Below are 19,460 nucleotides of genomic sequence, written 5' to 3' on the forward strand. Positions count from 1 at the left end.
GACAATGGGCTGAATTCTCAGACTTCCTAAGTCCAAACCAAATAAACTATATTTTTATTTAGGAAAAAGGAATTTCTTTGACTTAAGAACTAGCCATGGTGTAATATGACAGCCTAAAACTGTTAAATTTCCCCTTAATCAAGAATATCCCAGGGTTCTCTCTCCATTACTATTCTACTTCCTATGTGAAATAGGAATAGCAGCTACTTGGCAAGATTATTGAAATGGGCATCAAGCAATATACAGCTGATTAAAATAATCTGGCTCGTCTTTAGACCCAATATAATGTTTTCTTGCACAAATTGATAACTTTCTCTTCTCAAGCAGCAGCATCTTAGCAGTTGTGAAAATGTTCAGTACTTTAGAGTGGGGGTGTTAATTGGTTAACTTCTACTGTACACAGCTTGCCAAGAACCGGATGCAGCTGGGCTGATATATAAAGAAAGAAACTGATTTCTTTTTTCCCATCCAGCATAAGCAAATATTGTTGCCTTGGACTTGGCCTGCAGCACCAGCAGATTTAAAAATAACTGCTGCAGGATCTAGAGTCTAGCAGGGTGGAAAAGACATGTGTAGATAAATACATTTGCTTCATTGTAATTGCCTATCTTCTCCACCTTCTTCACTTGTAGAATACTTCAGGATATTAGTCCAACGGTCTTAGCTGAATTCACTTCCCATTGCAAAAAGTATGCTGACATACAAAATTGACTTTGTTATGTGAACTATTAAATCTGCAATCCAAATCCTACAACTGGTCTCCTGTATTTTCTCTTTTAATTTTCTGATCACTCAAGAACCACTTTTATGGCTTAAAAAAAAGAAATTCTATGTCTGGGAATAAGTACTAGTGAATCAGTAAGATATTTGTATAAATATATGTGCCAACTGAAGAGAATATATATATATCAGAGTTGAACTGTAAGTTTTTGGTGCTCTTTAACCTTGGTTGTTGGCTTGTGAAAGTTTAATTATCCAACTTAATATCTAGTCAGTTATCTGCAAGCAAGCAGCTGAACTCAGAGGGACCAAGGATTCCATAAATATATTGTTTTATACTGTTAGCTTTTTACAGGATTAGAATTCAAAACCTTTTTTAATAGTGAAATATTTGATTCTATAAGTGAGAAATGGACTAAATCAGGTCTGGTTTTGTGTTACTAGTACGCCAAGATCCATTAAGTAAAGTCTAGGGCAAAATTAGTATATTTAGAATTTGAAGCTATTAAAATTGTTTTCAATGTAAGAAATAAGAAAAACCCTCTTCATTGTAGGAAAAACATGACATTTTGCAGACATTTTTCATTTCAATTTAAAACAGAAGATGAAGAGAATGTCAGCTTTTGCTAATAAAATTGGAACTCAACAATCATTTAGAGAACTGCTAAATAAGTATTATAAGCTACTCATTGTTAGGCACTGCCAATTCTTAATAACTTATATAAAACTAGAGAAATTTGTCAATGAACAGATCTGGGGGAAAATAAATATGCTTTTAAATGAAGCTTTATGAAGCTTGTAACTTTAAAGTGATCTATTGATATACAAACATAATCATTCAGTTTGAAGATATATAAACTTAGGGCGGGATCTCATTGAATGATTAGAAGCGACACCTGTCTGTCAACCCATTCTAAATCTTTTCATAGTTCCCTTAAAAAAATATTGTCTTGCTTCCGATATGTCAGATATGTCCAAGCTAAACTTCCTTTAATTTTGGCTTCATCAGCATAACTAGATATATTTCCCCAGTAGAAGGTAGCAAATAGTTACACACAATATTTAATTTGGGGTGCTGTCCACAAATAACTAGTGCTGAATTGCCCCAGGCAATTTTTGGTTCTGTTTTCTTTTTGAACTGGGTTGATGGAAGGATGGAGGCAACTGAATCTGAGTTTTTGTCTTTAACTGTGTGTTCATATTACTTTACTTGGTTTGATTAAAAAATCTGGATGACAATTTATAAGACGAGAAAAGAAAACTGATCCATTATTTACAAACTTTGTTGTCTGTCATACAGCAGTCAAATAAATGAAAATCCCTTTTTACTTTGCATTTTAGAGGAAGAATGGACAAAGGCCTATTTCTTTTTTTAAAAAAAAAATCTGATTTCCAGTTGTTTTTCTCTGTTTCAGACTTTACTCTGGTTTCAAAATGCAATGTCAACAGGCATCATTTATAGCAGGGATGTGCCACAAAAAAAGAACACAATCAATTCTTTTCTTAACAATAGATCACTGATATCAAAATGTCTGATTGCTTGGGTTAGTCAACCCAGGATAGGTTATAAACCATTTATTTCTCCTGGATTTAACAGAACTTTCTCACCTGTCACTATTTTCTGCTTTTGGACCGGTCATTTTCTACCAATAATATATATGTATGCTATACAGAGAGAAACACATGGAATATTTTACAGAGCCTCATTATCAAAGGGGATCTTTCAGTAAAAGAACCTTATTGAAAATGAGCACACAGTCACATTAAAAACAAACACCTAATTCCTTTTTGGTTCTTTCCAGAACTTCCCTTCAGCCATACCGGTAATTGCTGTAAATTTATGGTTTCATTTCCCATCCTTAAATTATGCTTTATATAAACATTCTAGCCTGTGGAATAATGAGCAACACTTCCTGTCTATGTGTAACAAATGCCTCAAACTAATTTATTGTTTATTGGAGCAAACCCCCAACAAATATTGAGTAGCTGCTATCTATCCAAAGATTTTTTAGCCTGTGCCAGAGAACCAGGGAGTCCTTTCCTGTATTTGCAAGTTGCCTTGTCTTTCCAAGGATACATACTTTAAAAGTCTTAGCTGATTTAGCTACTATTTTGCATCAACAGCTAGATTTATCTGCATAGTTAATGATTCCAAGCGCTCTGAAAGTATGCTATGAACGCCTATTTATTTTTTTACAATCACTGTCCAATATTTCTTCTAAATGAAAAACTGGATAAAACTGTTCTGTCACTCTTCTGCATTTCCTTATTCAAGCAACTAAGCAATACAAAAATAAAGCATTTGACTCACCCTGTTGCCTTTCCCAGTTAAGGCAATTTATTGTGAATCACTTAAAGGAAGACATAAGGCTGCAATGTTACCCAGAAATTAAGCTCACACACACATCCACTGACTTGGCTATGAAGCTTTCCAAATAACTAGGCTGATTTTCACTGCCTTGCCCATCACAGCCAATGGCAACCTCAAAAAAGGAACTAAAAATGTGTGATACTCAGCCTACAAAAAGTCCCCCCCCCCAACATAGGAATCTGCTCTATACTGAACCACTTTATTATTATATCCAGCTCAATACTATCTGTATATTAATTTTCTTTTGTAAATATACTTAATTTGGTTGCAGTATTAATTTATTTAGAAACCTGCATTTGTACAAGATATTGAATAATTTAAGATGTGAGTTGAGTTCACATCAGCTTATTTGCCACAACACATAAAGCAAGTTTACCAAATATTGAACAAATACAGTCACCGCATCTTTAACTGACCTGCTTAAATTATGAAAATTCAGGCACTGTATCAGACTTCAACTTCATATTTCCATAGCCAGCATACTGTATATCTTCTTCTATAGCAATGAGAAGGAAAAGAGCCTAAATATAGGTGAAATGTCAGACCACGTGCAAGATTTTACTGGCTTCTGACTCTTTGCCTTGGGGCCTCTACTGTCAGCAGTGCCAAGAAGAGAGGAGGGTGTGTTTTGAAACAGAAGAACAACCCTGAGAAAACGTTTAGTAGAGGCAGAAGATAGTAGCATCATAGCTCACAGCCCCACCTACTCATACAGGATATGCCAAACAAAAAAAACACCTTTTCCTTCAGCTCTAGTAAATTAACTAAATTGTTTATGCTTTAAATTGTGTTTTTAAGTATTCAAAGTGCTTCACCTGTATTCTCTAACAGTAATCTTGTTATAAACCCTAATGAGGGAATTCAATATTATCTGTCTTTAAAGAGCCTTAAAAATCCTACCTTTTGAAACTCTAAATTGCCACGGTACTAGAAAATCACATATGAAGTTTGAAGTGTCACTAATATTGAACTTGCAACAAAAGATTTGCTATTTGATTTGCACTGTTCTACTCCTATTTTTAAAAAATTGCAAGAAGGGAAACAGAACTAAAAGAATGGAGACAAAGATGGAGACAAAAAACATAGTTCCTCTAGGTAATCATTAGAAACATTATCTGTGGCCCAGCATGATTCATTTTTTGCCCTAAAAGAACATTGGATTACGAGGAAAATTAAATACCAAAAACAAAATGAAAATAATCCTTTGATCATATCGAGTGCGTGACTTTAGTATAGAAAATATCTGTAGCTCCTCTCCCCTGAAAATCCTGAACAAAATAATAACCATTTCTAGAAACTCCTTGAAATTAAAAAAAGTTATGTAAATGTAAAGCTGTTCATACAGTAGGAATGAATCTCCCACCAGTGCTCCAGATCAAAAGTAGGACTGTATTCTTAAATCCTCATCCGTATTCTAAATCTAACCTCTGCCCTATCTGCAATAAATCAAGTGCACTAAAACTAAAAATGCAATTTTTCTGGAAAAGAAACTATGCTAATTGATTAGAGCAGAAATGTATACCTTTTTTCTAAAGAAGCATGCAGGATCTTGGAGCTCTGTTGGAAACATTATCACTCAAATGGCAAGCAAGGTCAGGGCAAAAGCTAAACGTGATTTCATTTCTTTAACAAGTATATTTAATTAATAATCTAATTATTGTCTTCTTCTATCAATTAAACATTATAATACCATAATCATTCTGAAGGTTTCAGGGAGCCCACTTGTAAAACTTTCAGGCAATGTATGTAGCAGTAGGACCTCAGCTATGTCTCCTTAGGTCAGGGCAAGTTTTTTGAAGGACTGCAAAAGGCTACGGATCTATTCTTTTTCTCGCAAAGGGACATAACACATTGCTATTACATCTTTGTTTAGTATGGAATTAATAAGCAACCCCTGCAAACTTAAAAACCTCCCTAATAACTTCTACTTGAAATCAGGAAGTGTACTCCCACTCATAGATTGTATTTTTATTAGCTAGAAGATTAAGCACATTTCTAAAAGAAAATTAGATCAAATTAGAAAGAAAATAGGGCAATGGCAGGGATGAGCTGAATTTGATCCTAAGTTCTGAACTGTGGAGTCAAACTAACAGCTCCTTTTTAGATTCCATTCTGCACCCAAGAAGTTAAAAACCACATTTTTTCTCCTCCTGCAGCTACTTGTCTCCCATTAATTCTATTTAAGAGACATTGCCACCTACATCTTCCATGTCCTTCTTCAGCAATATCATTTCTATTTCATCCATTCTGTTTCCTTTGGTTTGACAACTTATTCCTACCTCTATGGAAGATTGGATTTCTTCAGCCAGATGAAAAACCCACAGCGTCCTCCAGGGAATGAGCTTGCAGACTTTTCCGTCAAATATCTTCTTCTTAAAACAAGTTGGACTTGTTCCTTGTGATACGGCTGATGCATTGGCGAGTACACCTACTCAACATACACACCCTACATGTGGAAAGAGAAGAAGGAAGGAAGGACAGATATGAAACCCATTGAACTACACAGGTTAAAAGCTGGGCCAGATAAAGATACAATCTGCACCTCAAAATATAGGAATGCTGCCTATTTCCTTATTATTCCCCATCCATTCCAAAATATACAATAATACTTTACCCCTGCCATAGTCTACTTATATAGTCTAATATATTACTTATATTATTTCAAATGCTCAGTGCTATCTTTTTATGTTAGATAATCAATTTGGAATATTCTCTGTTTTTATACTCCTGCTCAGGATTACTAATATATTCTCTATAGCCATCCACTAATTAGAATTCCTGAGTTGTAATATTTACAAACTTGTTAGAAATCTCTACCTAATAGAGAAGCAAGAAATTTTTGGACAAGAAAACATCTGCCTTATTTTTAATACAATAATATTTTTAGTGTTTGTGTCAATGATTTTGCAAAAATGAGGTCATTTTTTCTGTTCTTTTTATATTTAGAGGGAAAGGTTTTTCAGCTATTTCTTCATTGTTTTAAGTGCCCTAAATCTTTCAGAAAGGTTAAAGTGTTTCATTTCTTTAGTTTCCTGATGTCACTGTTCCTGAATTTCAATGTCAATGTTAGAGAACCAGTTTGGTCTAGTGATTGGGCACCAGCATAGAAATCAGGAAACTGTGAGTTCTAATCCCATCATAGACATGAAAGGTGGGTGACTTTGAGCCACTTGGTCTCTTTCAGCCCATTATGTCATGCTCAGGCAACAAGTCAGTTGGCCAATTTCTATTGGAACCAATGGATTAACGTTTGATTGATTAAAAAAATAGTAAACCTTTTACTTGCAGGAAAGTGCTAAAAAGAAAAGAAAAAAGTCAAGGTTTGTCAATTTGGTGCCTAATTCCCATAATGTAATTCCACAAATTCTTTGCAGATAATTTCCTGCCATTCTAATTACTGGCCTGCTCTAATCTCTCAGGTACTGCTATAATCAGTTCAGAAGGATTTAAGAAGCACAAGTCTACCCTTCTTAAATCGGGTTTTCCTAGCACTATATCTGTTAGAACTAGAATTATGACTGTTTTAGGGAGAAGATGTGCCGAAACAATGATATGTAGTATGTAACAGCCAACAGAATGCATATTTTAGATTTATTTTTTCAGAAGAGATGGCTTAAATTATCTTCTCATTTTGAGTGGAAAATAAATTGAGCTGCTTGATTTTAATTACATAAAAGGTTTATTATTTTATTTATTTCTTAGATTTTTAGACCGCCCCTCTCCCAAAAAGGGACTAAGAGTTAAGCACCACTTTCTGAAAATTTTTGCAATCTTCTACAATTGTAGGGATATTCTCTTGCATTTCAGTGTAACTTTGTTATAGTTCTTACATATTGTTATTTGCAAGATTTATTAGTTTTATATTCCATCTTTTTTCCAGATCCTCAAAGCAACATATATAATATTCCTACTTCATATTATTGCCCACAGCAATCCTATGAAGCAGATTCCGCTAAGAAATAGCAAGTAGTTCATACAATGAACTTCTGTGGCTGAAGAAGAAATGAAATCTGAATATGTTACCAAGGGTATATGCCTGTGCACCATTCAACAGAAATATTTATAAACTGCATTAAAAAACTTGAGGTTCTACTTTTCAATGATGTACTAGAAAAAGTTAAGTTGTTAAATGCAGATAAACCACTCAATATTTTATGGGCTGGTAACTTTTACTGAGACAAGGCTGTTATTTAATGCAGAACAAAAAGATGTAATCTTAGTGTATACCCCAACTTTCTTATTTTCATAAAATCCAAATAGTAAAAATATGTGTCGTAAGGAGCAGAGATCACCATTCCTGCAGGCAAAATGTTAATTACATATGCATTAGATTTATAACTCTCTCATTCTGGACTTTTCAGACAAATATGGAGTTCTCAACTATGTTTCCAAACCGATGGTGCTTAATTCCAAGGCATTGTATGGCTATTTTTCTTCTCTATCTCTCCATATGCACTTTTTATGTGAAGAGATGATGATGATGATGATGATGATGATGATGATGATGATGATGATGATGATTGTTACTGTTATTATTTTATCCTTTCAGGGATAAAATCATTTCAGGGCAGCAAATGTACCTAATACTCTTACCTCTTATTTTCCCCACAAAAACCTCCCTGTGAAGTAGGCTGGGAATGAGAGAGAGTAGCTGACCCAAAGTCACCCAGCTGGTTTTCATGCCTAAGAGAGACCTAGGACTTCTACCCTGTTTCCCCGAAAATAAGACTTCCCCTGATAATAAGCCCAATTGGACTTTTGAGCACATGTGCTAAAATAAGCCCTCACCTGAAAATAAGCCCTCCCTGAAAATATTGCAATGCAGCAGCAGCTATGACGTGACCACGCTCGCTGCCTCCTGCACCTCAAAAATAATAAGACCTCCCTGAAAATAAGGCCAAGTGCTTATTTCGAGGGTTAAAGGAAAATAAGACCCTGTCTTATTTTCGGGGAAACACGGTAGTTTCGAGGCCAGCTCATTCACTGCTACGCCAAACTGGCTCTGGCTACATATGAAAGCAAAGCAGTAAGAAAATAGGGGGTGATTACAAAAGATGACGTGTTTGGATTACCCCATATAAAAATCCTTCCATGAGACAGGAAGCAATGATCATCTCATCTTGAAATATTCCTAATACTTCGCATCCATTGAATAGACCTGAGTCAATTTAATTTCTGCAAGTGGTTTCAACTATGTGCCCCCAGTCATATCATTTTCTCTGGGGATTCACTGAGAGTAGATATCTAAAGCAGCCAATATTACGGACTTCCATATTTTATTTGAAATAAACACCCCAGAATGAAATAGGCTTGTGGAGAAATGTATAGAAAAAGTTACTACATTCATCTTCTATCCCCCCCCCCAATACACCAACAAGATAAGCAGTAACCTAAGAAACATAATACCAAAAATTAACATCTTCTTAATAGAGCTGTTTAGTCCCTTCCACTTCCCTGTGTCTCTCCCCCCCACCCCCATCCTTCCTCAGCAGTGACCCAGGCCTTCCCACAACTAGTACTTAATGTAATTAGGCCTTGAAGAATTAGTGACAAGAAGCAGCAACACACTTGGCATCCCCACCATTTGTCTTTAAACTGTCCAAGCAGCTATAGCATTGGCATGCTGTAGCCATGCAAATCCTGGACAACAGTCAGAACAGAGTGTTATCTTTGGAGCACAAGACAAAGCATCTTGCTCTCAGGGCAGCCAGGAGACAGACATCCACCTGCTCTCAATAGGCTCCCCACTTCTTTTTAAGGAATTCAGAAAGCCAGACTCTCATGACTCCCTAATCCATGAGATTCCCCCACCCCCACTGCCCAGCACCCTTCCCTTTTTCTTACTGTAGATACAATACATGGGTTTCTTCTGGAACGCAGCATCCTCCGCTCTTAGCTCAGCCCTTTTTCTCCGGGACCCAGGACGCCCACACATGCCTTTGTTCTTGGGGTCCCCCCCCCGCGCCTCCCCTTCACATCTTAGGCCCAATGGACCATACCCCTCCCAGCAAGAGCTCAGGCATCCTGGGCAGTTCTCACCTTGCCGACTCGGGGGGCCACCTCCACTTATGGGCAACCTGACTCACTTCTGGATCCAGCCATGCCCAAACCTCGGGACCGCCTCCGTCACTGCCAGCCCGCCCTCTGGGGTCCCTTCTTCTTGATCCTCCTCTTCCTCCTCTTTTCCATCCTTTCTTTCCCGCGCTTCCTCTGCGCCGGTCTCTCTTTCCCTTGTTCCCTCTCCCCCCTCCCCCCCCCACACACCGTGTGTTCCTCTACCCCGCTTCAGCCTGCGTCCTTCAGCTCGTCGCCCCTTGCTCGGTCTTCGGCCTTCAGCAGCATCTCCCGGCTTCCCATGCCGACTCCGGAGGTCCAATAATTCTCCCGAAATCCCCCGCGCCGTTTTATTACTCGCAGGCCGGCCCAGCGGTTCGCCTATAATAATTACACAGTGCTGCGGCGGGCTTTGGAGACCGCCCGGAGCAGATTCGATGGCCCTTGGAAATGGACAGCTGGATTCCCGGATTTCGACGCGGCGTGATGTCTAATTCTTGCATTGCTCTCGGTTAAAGCCAGTCCCTGGATTTCCAGCTTTCTGTATGCATGAAGTGGCCGGTTGATTTATTGCGTGCCATCAAGTCGGTTTCGATGCCTAGCAACCACATTGAATTATTTTCTTCATGACGACCTACCTCTAACCTGTTTTTTGAAGTCTCAAGGATGCACTAATTTCCACTGTAACTGGGTTATCCTTTTTTCTTTTCTTTTCTTCCTTTTCCCCGGTATTAGAACCTTCTCTAGAAATTAAGATCTTTAGTAAAGGTGTCTGAAGTAGAACAATTTAAGCCTGATCATTAGTGCCTTGACTGAGAACTCTGTGTTGATATGTTCAATTAGCCGCTTATTTTATTTTCTTGGCTGTCCAAGTATTCTCAGAAGTCTTCCCCATCATCAAAATGCCAATACCCTTCCTATCTTGCTTCTTCAAAATCCAACTTTCATTCCCATAATGTGCCACAGAGAATAGGACAGAAAACTTTAATCTTTGTAGGTATAGCTTGTTGTTGTTAGTTGCAAAATCGTGTCAGACCCAGTGGTGGGATTCACTTACCTTCACTACTGGTTCGCAAATGTGAGTGCACTCGCTCACTACACATCACCTTCTGCACATGCACAGAAGATCACACATTATGTCAGGGCAGGTGGGCAGAGCCTCCAGCAGCCGCTGCCACCGGTTCACCAAAACCGGTAAGAACGGGCAGAATACCACCATTGGTCCAACACATTGCAACCCCATTGACAATGTTCCTCCAGGCCTTCCTGTCCTCTACCATCCTCTGGAGTCCATTTAAGCTCATGCCTACAGCTTCAGTGACTCCATCCAGCCACCTCATTCTCTGTTGTCCCGTTCTTCTTTTGCCCTCAATCTTTCCCAGCGTTATGCTCTTCTCCAGTGTGTCCTTCCTTCTCATTAGGTGGCCAAAGAATTTGCGTTTCATCTTCAGGATGCCATTTGAATAGCTTTTTCAGGCCTTCATAGCTGCTGTGTGTATGGGGAGGGGAACAACATGAAGTTGCTTTTCCCTGTTATTACAACATTTTTCAGAATGTAATAGACATAGTTCCATGTGGGGGCTTTAAATTCATTGTCAGAGTAAGTTAGTGGCAAAAATTTGAAGCTGCTCTTTGTAGTTCACTTGCTTTTTTATATTTAAAGAAGTTACATTTATGGTGGGGGAAGTGAATGTCCTGTAATTCTGGAACAGTTTTTCCCAACCTGCTGTGGTTTGTCATACTTCCCCAGTTTAACAATTGGCAAATAGTAGAGCAAGGAAGTCTGTCCATATTTCATGAATCTGCACAAACTCAAAGCCATTTTTCAGGCTATGCTATACTGTACCTTGCAACTGCTGAATTATATTTTGAATTATCTTTCAAAACCAAAGCATTTTGATTATATAGCTTATTTTCCTTTTTGCTAAGGTGATGTTCCCTGAAATCTGCACATAAAGCACATTTTCATAAATTAGAGGTCCTGAACCAGCGGGGGAGGGGAGTGATTGTAGGTTATATGTCAAATTTATTGAGATGTTCATATACTTTAAGCCAGGGGTGTCCAAACTTGGGAACTTTAAGACTTGTGGACTTCAACTCCCAGAATTCCCCAGCCAGCATGGCTGGCTGGGGAATTCTGGGAGTTGAAGTCCACAAGTCTTAAAAGTTCCCAAGTTTGGACACCCCTGCTTTAAGCACTTAATTATTCAAAGTTGTTTTCTTTCTTGTTCCATAGAACTTCAGAGTTGGAAGGGACCTTGGAGGTCTTTTAGTCTAACCCTCTGCTCAAGCAGAAGATTCTATTCTACTTCAGACAAGTACCATAGCGGCCCAGTCTTTTCTTAAAAACCTCCTACTTTCAAAGGCAAACTGTTCCACTGATTAATTGTTCTGCCAGGAAATTTCTCCTTAGTACTAGGCTGCTTCTCTCCTTGATTAGTTTCCATCCTTTGCATCTTGTCCTGCCTTCTGGTGCTTTGGAAAATAGCAGTAGCACTCAGACATATACTGCTTCACAGTGCTTTTACAGTCCTCTCTAAGCAGTTTACAGAGTCAGCATATTGCCCCCCCAACAATCTGGGTCCTCATTTTACCCACCTGGAAGGATGGAAGGCTGAGTCAACCTTGAGCCTGGTGAGATTCCATCTCCCAAATTGCAGGCAGTAGCCTACAGTACTGCATTCTAACCACTGCTCTACTGCGGCTCTAAATAAGTTGATTGCTTCTTCTTTATGGCAGCCCCTCAGATATAGGAACACTTCTAACATGTCATCCATAGTCCTTCTTTTTACTAGGCAACATATACCCAATTCCTGCAACTCTTCTTCATATATTTTAGCCCCCCCAATCATCATTGTTGCTCTTCTCTGCATTTTTTCCAGAGTCATATATACAGTGAAAGCATTTTTACAGTTGAATTTGTAATGCATATGATTATCATGGCAGACAAAGAACTAGGAATACTCAGGACAATGTGAATTTTATTGTCATTCTTTGTTATGCTGTGCATGGTACATTCACTCAGGTTGTCCCAAAGGTGCTTTTTCAAGAGGCAACTAGACTTTCCATTTTTTTTAAGTCCAGTTGCCTCTTGAAAAAGCACCTTTGGGACAATCATGGCCTCGATGACTGAGAATCTCCATAGACGTTCACTCAGGTTACGGTTCTTCCTAAGGCTTAGGATCTGTAATGGAATGTGTGGGTAACCTTGTGACTTGAGGAATGAGGGGGAAAGGCCTAAGAAATAATCAGATAAGAGAGGCAGGAGCCCAGTGCCTTACAAGTCAGAGAGAGACACTTAGGATGGATCCACTCTCATTTTTCCAACAGTTAAAAATAGCAACAGAAAGTTCATACTTGGAAGATTTTATGTAGCCTTACCATAAATTTTATATATATATATATATGTGTGTGTGTGTGTGTGTGTGTGTTTGTGTGTGTGTGTTATATTTGTACTGATAAATAAATAAAGGGAGACTTTATCAGTATTTATTTATTTATTTACTTATTTACTTATTTATTTATTTATCAGTACAAATATAACACAAATATAAAAGGACAACATTAAAAATAAAAATATGGTTTTCTGCCTGCATGGTCTTCTGTGATAAGCCGAAGGACAGAAAGAGGGAGTAGTGACCTTCCTCCCATATTTAGTCATACCAGTTGTAACACAAATACATACATACATACATACATACATCATATATATATATATATATATATATATATATATATATATATATATATATATATATATATATATATATATATATATATATATATATATATATATATATAAAGATATATATATATATATAAAGATATATATATAAAGATACTTTCCATCATTTTTATTAGGTAACAATGTGTGTATTTGTTACCTAACAAAAATGATGGAAAGTATCTTTTCATAATTAATTTCAAGCGATGGATTGATTTAAAAAAAGTAAGTTATTTTAAAGTATTATGAGTCTTCAGATGTTAATGAATAGCTTGAGAATTAGTGAAGTGTCCACTGATCAATTCATTTGAACACCAAGATTTTGGGTGTGTGCAACCTAAAAAACTCAAGGTCATCTGATTTTGGATTTTTTCAGAAGAAAAGCAACTAAGGTTTGTAGGGTCATTGTCACTTTACAGGAATTCATTCATTCAATATTCATTTATTTCTAGTGTGGAGGTTCTGCTGCATTTCCAGCCTTAGCGTGATACCCAAAGCTAAACAGCTTCCAGTAGGGGTAACCTGGTAGTGCTAATCAACCTTATGCTATAGGAGAATGGGGTTTTTAGCTAAAGACAGGGAAGGGCTAAAACAGCATCCATTCTGAACCACTCTTTTCAGCCATACAGTATGGAGATAGGCACAAAAACACCATTTACAACTCCAAATTGATCGGTCTGTTTACTTACAAGCTCCTCTCAAAACAAATCCATTATGCACAGATGAAACACAGAATCCAACAAGACAGAAATGCCCCAGGGGAAATGTTTCCCTCCCCACCCCCACCCCGGCCCATGGTGCTAATATCAATTTCTCTTTTGCAGAAACAAGTTATGCTGTTTCAGTATCTTTCTGGAGATTCCAAATCCCTTTTGTCTCTGAATCTGTGGCTTATTAGAGCATATTCATGTGCATTCTGTGCCCCAATGGATAGTGGGCGCTTGATGTGATCTGCTTCAAATACAAATGTAACTCCACTCTACTAGAACAGCTCAGGCCAGAGCAGAAACAGGCAGTCTCTCTGAAGACTGCATGCTTTTGAAATTTCAGGAAAACACAAGGAACCAAATCTAAACTGAGATGGAGATTAAAAGGCAGAAGAAAGTTGCCATCCTTCATCTCAGATGATGGCCATATTCACCCAAATGTCCACCGTAGCATGGCCCCTGAGCACTGGGATCATCCAGCCTCTTTCTCTGATCTTTGCAGGTGTCCAGAACCTGATTCATGCGGGTGCCCATCTTTCTCTCATCATCAGAACATCTTTTAAGTGGGACTGGATACTCCATGGCCAGCTGCCCTGCGTTTCTTCCGCCCGTAGCCCATGGGATCATTTGTTCCCCTGTTGTTCTTGCGGGATTCTTCTTTTTGGTTATTGCCCCCATAACGGTAAAGTAGATTGGCCAGGTTCTGGACTTGGCAAGTGCCAAGATGGCATCCACGGGCAGGAGGTGAAGCTAACAGCTGCCGGGGCACACGGTGTCCAGGAACAGAGCTGCGGGAAGAAAGAGAATAATAAGAAAATGCTGGGGTCTCAAGGAGGGTGCTACACTGAACCCAGAGCCCCCACACTATGAATGTCTTTAAAGTGGAAAGAAGCAAGAACTAATTATTCATGTTCTTAAATTTAGGATTGGGTGTGATTAAGGTTTGAAAGCACATTGTCATAAAGCTAGGAGCAGCTTTTAACTCAACCAAGTTATTGGCCTATGCATCTCAGATCCCATTTTGGAATGAATGAGGGGGGATTTGGGAATAGGATGGGAACAAGAGCAGGGAGTTTGTATGAAGCTTTATCATTGTTCCCATCCTAAATCAATTCCCGCAAATCAGCTTAAAATCATGCTGCCCAAATCCAAGCATTTTTTGTTAGAATGTTAGAATTGCTATATGGAGGAGATAGGGTGGAGGAAGAAATGAAAGACTTCTGGGAAAGTCCTCCAGAGGTCAGAGAACTCCATCAGCTTCAAATCATGCTCAAATCATGTTATATGTATCAACGCTTTTAGAAAACGCCAGGTTCTCTGACTCTGTTTTTTAAAATGATATTCATATTAAAAAATAAGAGAGTTAGCACAAATCTTTAACAGCAGGCCAAGCTAACAAAATAACTAGATCCACACATCACATCAAGTTCTTGCTTATTAGTAACCTTGACTATCACAAAGTGTTGTATCTTATGATTCTTGATGGATGTATTCTATTTTATTTTTCTTTATGTACACTGAGAGTATATGTGCCAAAGACAAATTCCTTGTGTGTCCAATCACACTTGGCCAATAAAGAATTCTATTCTATTCTGTTCTGTTCTGTTCTGTTATATTCTATGCTATGCTATGCTATGCTAAGTTTATCTTCTTCTGTATTGGTTCCATATATTATCACAATATGTAAATCCAGATAGTTTTATAAAACAAAGTTTGTATTATTCATCAATTTGCTACAGACTATGCATTATGGTCAGCTTAGTCATGGGTAACCCTGCTGTGCAAACACAGTTCATTACACTTACCTTCTGAGCAAATTCAGCTGATCTCTTTCTTGCACCAATTGGGCCCATGTGGAGGGTCTTTCCTCCAATCCCAGATCAGATTCCCGAGTGGCTCTACCATTTACTCTTCCACCAATCTTCAGAAGTTGTTCCAGAAAGGAAGCAGCAGGAGGGGGTTGCCACCTGCAAGAAAAAGTAGGGAAACCTCTTTACAGTTTCAGTCTTATAAAGTTGATGCAGGAGAATCTTTTCTCTTGTAGGTCTCTTTAACGACATCCAATACTGATTTTGCTCCTTACCTGTCTGTCACTCCTGATGTCCTCCAGAGCTGACATGAAGATGTTGTCAACCAGACGAGCATCAGAAGAACTCTTCTTGAATCCATGATTCTGATCTGGAGAGAAGGAAACAAAGATGGGTCATTAGGGCATCCTGGCTTAATATCAGAAGAAACAATGAAAGTGCCTCTGAAAATGTAACAATAGCCTTTCCTTCCTTTTTGACAACTATGAGCATCCATCTTCAATCAAGGTATAATTTTCAGATGAGTTTTCACTACAGCATAGAGGCATTTCTTCCTTCAGGGTTAGGTGACTGGATGCCTTGCAGATATTTTGGATGGCATCTCCCTCTGGTTCTTGCCATTGACCCTACGCTTAGGAACTGATGTGAATAAATATTCAAGCTATTTAGAGGCATCAGGATATCTATCTTTTCTCTGTTATCTTACTAAAAGTGAAATCCTGAGCAATTTCAATATTCATAGCTTAGTTTTTTAAAAAAAATGCTGGCATTTTTACCCCTGCCTGTAGCTACTACAAAAGTCCATGTGGCTCACAAAACCTTTATGCAAGTCCATATGCCATTTGGGGGGGAAATATATGAATCTCAAGGGGGGGGAATCCCAGAGGGATGGAGATACCCACCTGATATCTCTGGTAAGTCAAGCCCAGTTGGTTGCTTTTCCTTCTTAGAAATCAGTTGGTTTTCTCTAGGAATAGCAGAGTGTTTGTGTCAAGCTGGAATGGGAGTATGGTTTATATGCCAGTAATCAGGAGGTGGAGCCAATGGAAGAGACGAGAAGTTTTGCAACTGGACAGGATGAGGGCAGGTCCTTCTGCTTGTTTGCAAGGCAGGGTCTGCATCCTCTCCCTGTTCCCAGTCACGGCTGCCTCCATGCTTCCAGTCATGCACTGCACTGTCACACTGACTCATCAAGAACTCAGGCATCCTGTCTGACACAGCAGGGGTCTCGTTCCCTTTATTCATGTCCTTGAGACCTACTCCTGACTTCACATAGACTTACCTATATTGTACAATTACTAAATACAGTTCCAGTCTCCGTGATATTTTTCTCCACATCCTGTATGCCTTGAGATTTGAATACCCTTATATCTGGCTCTCTCCCACGTAAATACCACCTAGGATTGTCTGGAATAGAACTAGGAAAAGCATTCTATTCTTCATTTCACTTCTATGCCAATTGCCAGGAAGGCGAATGGGGGAGTATTGAATTAGCTTAAACTGCCTGATTTTCAGTGCGCTCCTCTAATGGGATAGCTGCACATTTCTAAACTCTATCAAGATGCCCTACATTGCACAATCATAAAAGCCTTGTTTGCTTTGGAACTTTTAGTACCTTTCCTTAAATTCATGAGATAATGTGATGTTCAAAAATAATCTAATGGGCTCACTCTTAATACAGATCGTCCTCAACTTACAACCACAATTCAGCTCATAATTTCTGTTGTTAAGGGAGACATTTGTTAAGTAAATTTTGCCCCATTTTACAAACTTTCTTGCCACAGTTATTAAGTGAACCACTGCAGTTCTTAAGTTAGTAACAAGGTTGTTAAGTGAATCTGGCTTCCCCAATGAGTTTGCTTGTCAGTTGGTCACAGATGGCACATGACCCCAAGGCACGACGGCCTTCATGAATATGAGTCAGTTCCCAAGCGCCTGAATTTTGATCATGTGACCGTGGGAATGCTGCAATGGTGGTAAGTGTGAAAAATGGTTATGAGTCATTTTTTTCAGTACCATTCAAATGGTTACTAAATGAACTGTGATAAGTCAAATAGATAGTAGTAGAAGAAGTAGGCATTTTAGCTACAAAACAATAATTGCCCCAATAATTCTACCATGTCACAGCTGAGTAAATCTGATCTCTTCCTAAAGTTTAGCAATCTAGCCACTGCACAGGAGCAGGGGGGAAGTATATCAGACAAATGTGTTGTTGTTGTTACTTGCGAAGTCGTGTCCGATCCATCGCGACCCCATGAACAATGTTCCTCCAGGCATTCCTGTCCTCTACCATCCTTTGGAGTCCATTTAAGCTCACGCCTACTCCTTCATTGACTCCTTCCAGCCACCTCTGTCATTCTTTGTCATCCCCTTCTTCTTTTGACCTCAATCTCTCCTAGCATTAGGCTCTTCTCCAGTGAGACCTTTTTTCTCATTAGATGGCCAAAGAATTTAAGTTTCATCTTCAGGATCTGGCCTTCTAAAGAGCAGTCAGGGTTGATCTCCTCTAGGACTGACCAGTTTGATCACCTTGCAGTCTAAGGGACTCACAGGAGTCTTCTCCAGCACCAGAGTTCAAAGGCCTCATTTCTTTGGTGCTCAGCCTTCCTTACGGCCCAACCTTCAGACAAATGTATTGCAGTGCAATTACAGTACAAAGCAGTGAGAGTTATTAAGCAGCTTGCCACCTGGATCCACAGTGCTCCAAAGAACGTTGACATCCATTTGTCTTGAATGGTATGATGATTCCAACCTTGAGAATTAGTTTGTACTAAAAGACTTCCCAGGTTCCTTCCCACCTTATGCGTCTTTCAACTCAGAGGTCCATAGAGGGCAGAGGGAATGGCTTTCAGAGATAGGAGAAACAGCCACTGTTGAGGCAATGGTCAGATAAAATGGGATCTGTATTTGGAGTAAGAACATAATGTGTGTAATCATGATCCCTAGTTCACACAAAAATAAAAGGAGGGAGGGGAGGAGTGCATATAGACTTTACTATACTATACTATAATTGTTACTAAAATTTACAATAACTGTAGCACAGGCCTATATGACAAGTCTGATTTACCTGATCTGTTTTGGAAGCTGACATTTCTATCATTCTTTGGCCTATCATAAGAAATTGTATAGAAGGGTTGGGAAGAGGTCAGAAATTGATTAGTATGAGCATGGGCTCGTAGGCTTAATATAACACTGACAGGAAGAATCTTCAGGTATCCATCATCCAGAGTGCAAGGTGGGTGACACTATTGCTGAGGAATGTTCTTCCTCTGCAAAAACTAAGTTGGAAAAAACAAGTGGGTCTAGCTCTTATTTAGAAGAGTGTTTCATCTATTATGGTATTCCAGCAAATGACATCAATACCCCATTCTAAATAAGGTCAGAGAGTTGCACCACTACTTCCCATAGCTACAATTTACTTGCACCCCCAGTTTCCAGAACTGATAGTTTAACAGATGGACTTTTCTACCTTACTGCAGAAGTAGAAGTATTAAGACATCAATGAAGCAACAGGAAGCTTATATACAAAGTCAACATTAAAAAAATGGTTTTCTGCCTGGATGGTCTCCTGGAGTGAGCCGAAGGACAGAAAGGGGAAGCAATGTGTTCCCTCCCATATTTGGGCATACCAGGGGTTGTGACACAATACATACCTATTTCCCTGGCTTAGCTGATAAAGGAGGACAGCCTGTGGGTTAGTGGCTAACACATCTGCCTAATATGTAATACAGCCCAGGTTCAAATCCCAGTAAGGGTATGGCTAGCTGATGAGAGCTAAATAGCTTGAAATAGATCTATACTAGTCTCCCTTTATTTATTTATCAGCACAAATACAACACAAATATATATATATATATACATATACATACACACACACACACATGTATATGTATTTGTGTTACAACCCCTGGTATGCTCACTACTCCCCCTTTCTGTCCTTCGGCTCATTACAGAGGACCATCCAGGCAGAAATATTTTTATTTTTAATGCTGCCTTTTTTATATTTGTGTTGTATTTGTGCTGATAAATAAATAAAGGGAGACTAGTATAGATCTATTTCAACCTATTTAGGTCTC

General features: G+C 38.8%; 2 protein-coding genes across 5 annotated transcripts in view; both read right to left on the bottom strand.

The window, feature by feature from the left end:
* CPT1C (carnitine palmitoyltransferase 1C) overlaps positions 1-9,229 on the bottom strand; it is a 45,339-nt gene extending 36,110 nt beyond the window's left edge. For both annotated transcript variants that reach the window (XM_081971588.1, XM_081971587.1), the window contains exons 1-3: positions 9,131-9,229; positions 5,371-5,537; positions 3,508-3,587 (exon numbers count right to left, since the gene is read on the bottom strand). The gene's annotated coding sequence lies outside the window, so the exon portion shown is untranslated. The remainder of the gene's footprint in view (positions 1-3,507; positions 3,588-5,370; positions 5,538-9,130) is intronic.
* Positions 9,230-13,661: 4,432 nt separating this feature from the next.
* LOC309382270 (uncharacterized protein) overlaps positions 13,662-19,460 on the bottom strand; it is a 25,136-nt gene continuing 19,337 nt past the window's right edge. The window contains exons 1-4 of one of the 3 annotated variants that reach the window (XM_081933870.1): positions 16,287-16,425; positions 15,660-15,754; positions 15,382-15,543; positions 13,662-14,364 (exon numbers count right to left, since the gene is read on the bottom strand). In XM_081933870.1, the coding sequence (XP_081789996.1) occupies positions 14,136-14,364; positions 15,382-15,543; positions 15,660-15,745 (477 nt within the window). In that variant the 5' untranslated portion in view covers positions 15,746-15,754; positions 16,287-16,425 and the 3' untranslated portion in view covers positions 13,662-14,135. Of the gene's footprint in view, positions 14,368-15,381; positions 15,544-15,659; positions 15,755-16,286; positions 16,426-19,460 lie in introns of those variants that run through there. The other 2 variants (XM_081933868.1, XM_081933869.1) reach the window with 2 other exon arrangements.

Source organism: Natrix helvetica (assembly GCF_964273705.1).
Source record: "Natrix helvetica genome assembly, chromosome: Z".
In the NCBI taxonomy this organism is placed as follows: domain Eukaryota; kingdom Metazoa; phylum Chordata; class Lepidosauria; order Squamata; family Natricidae; genus Natrix; species Natrix helvetica.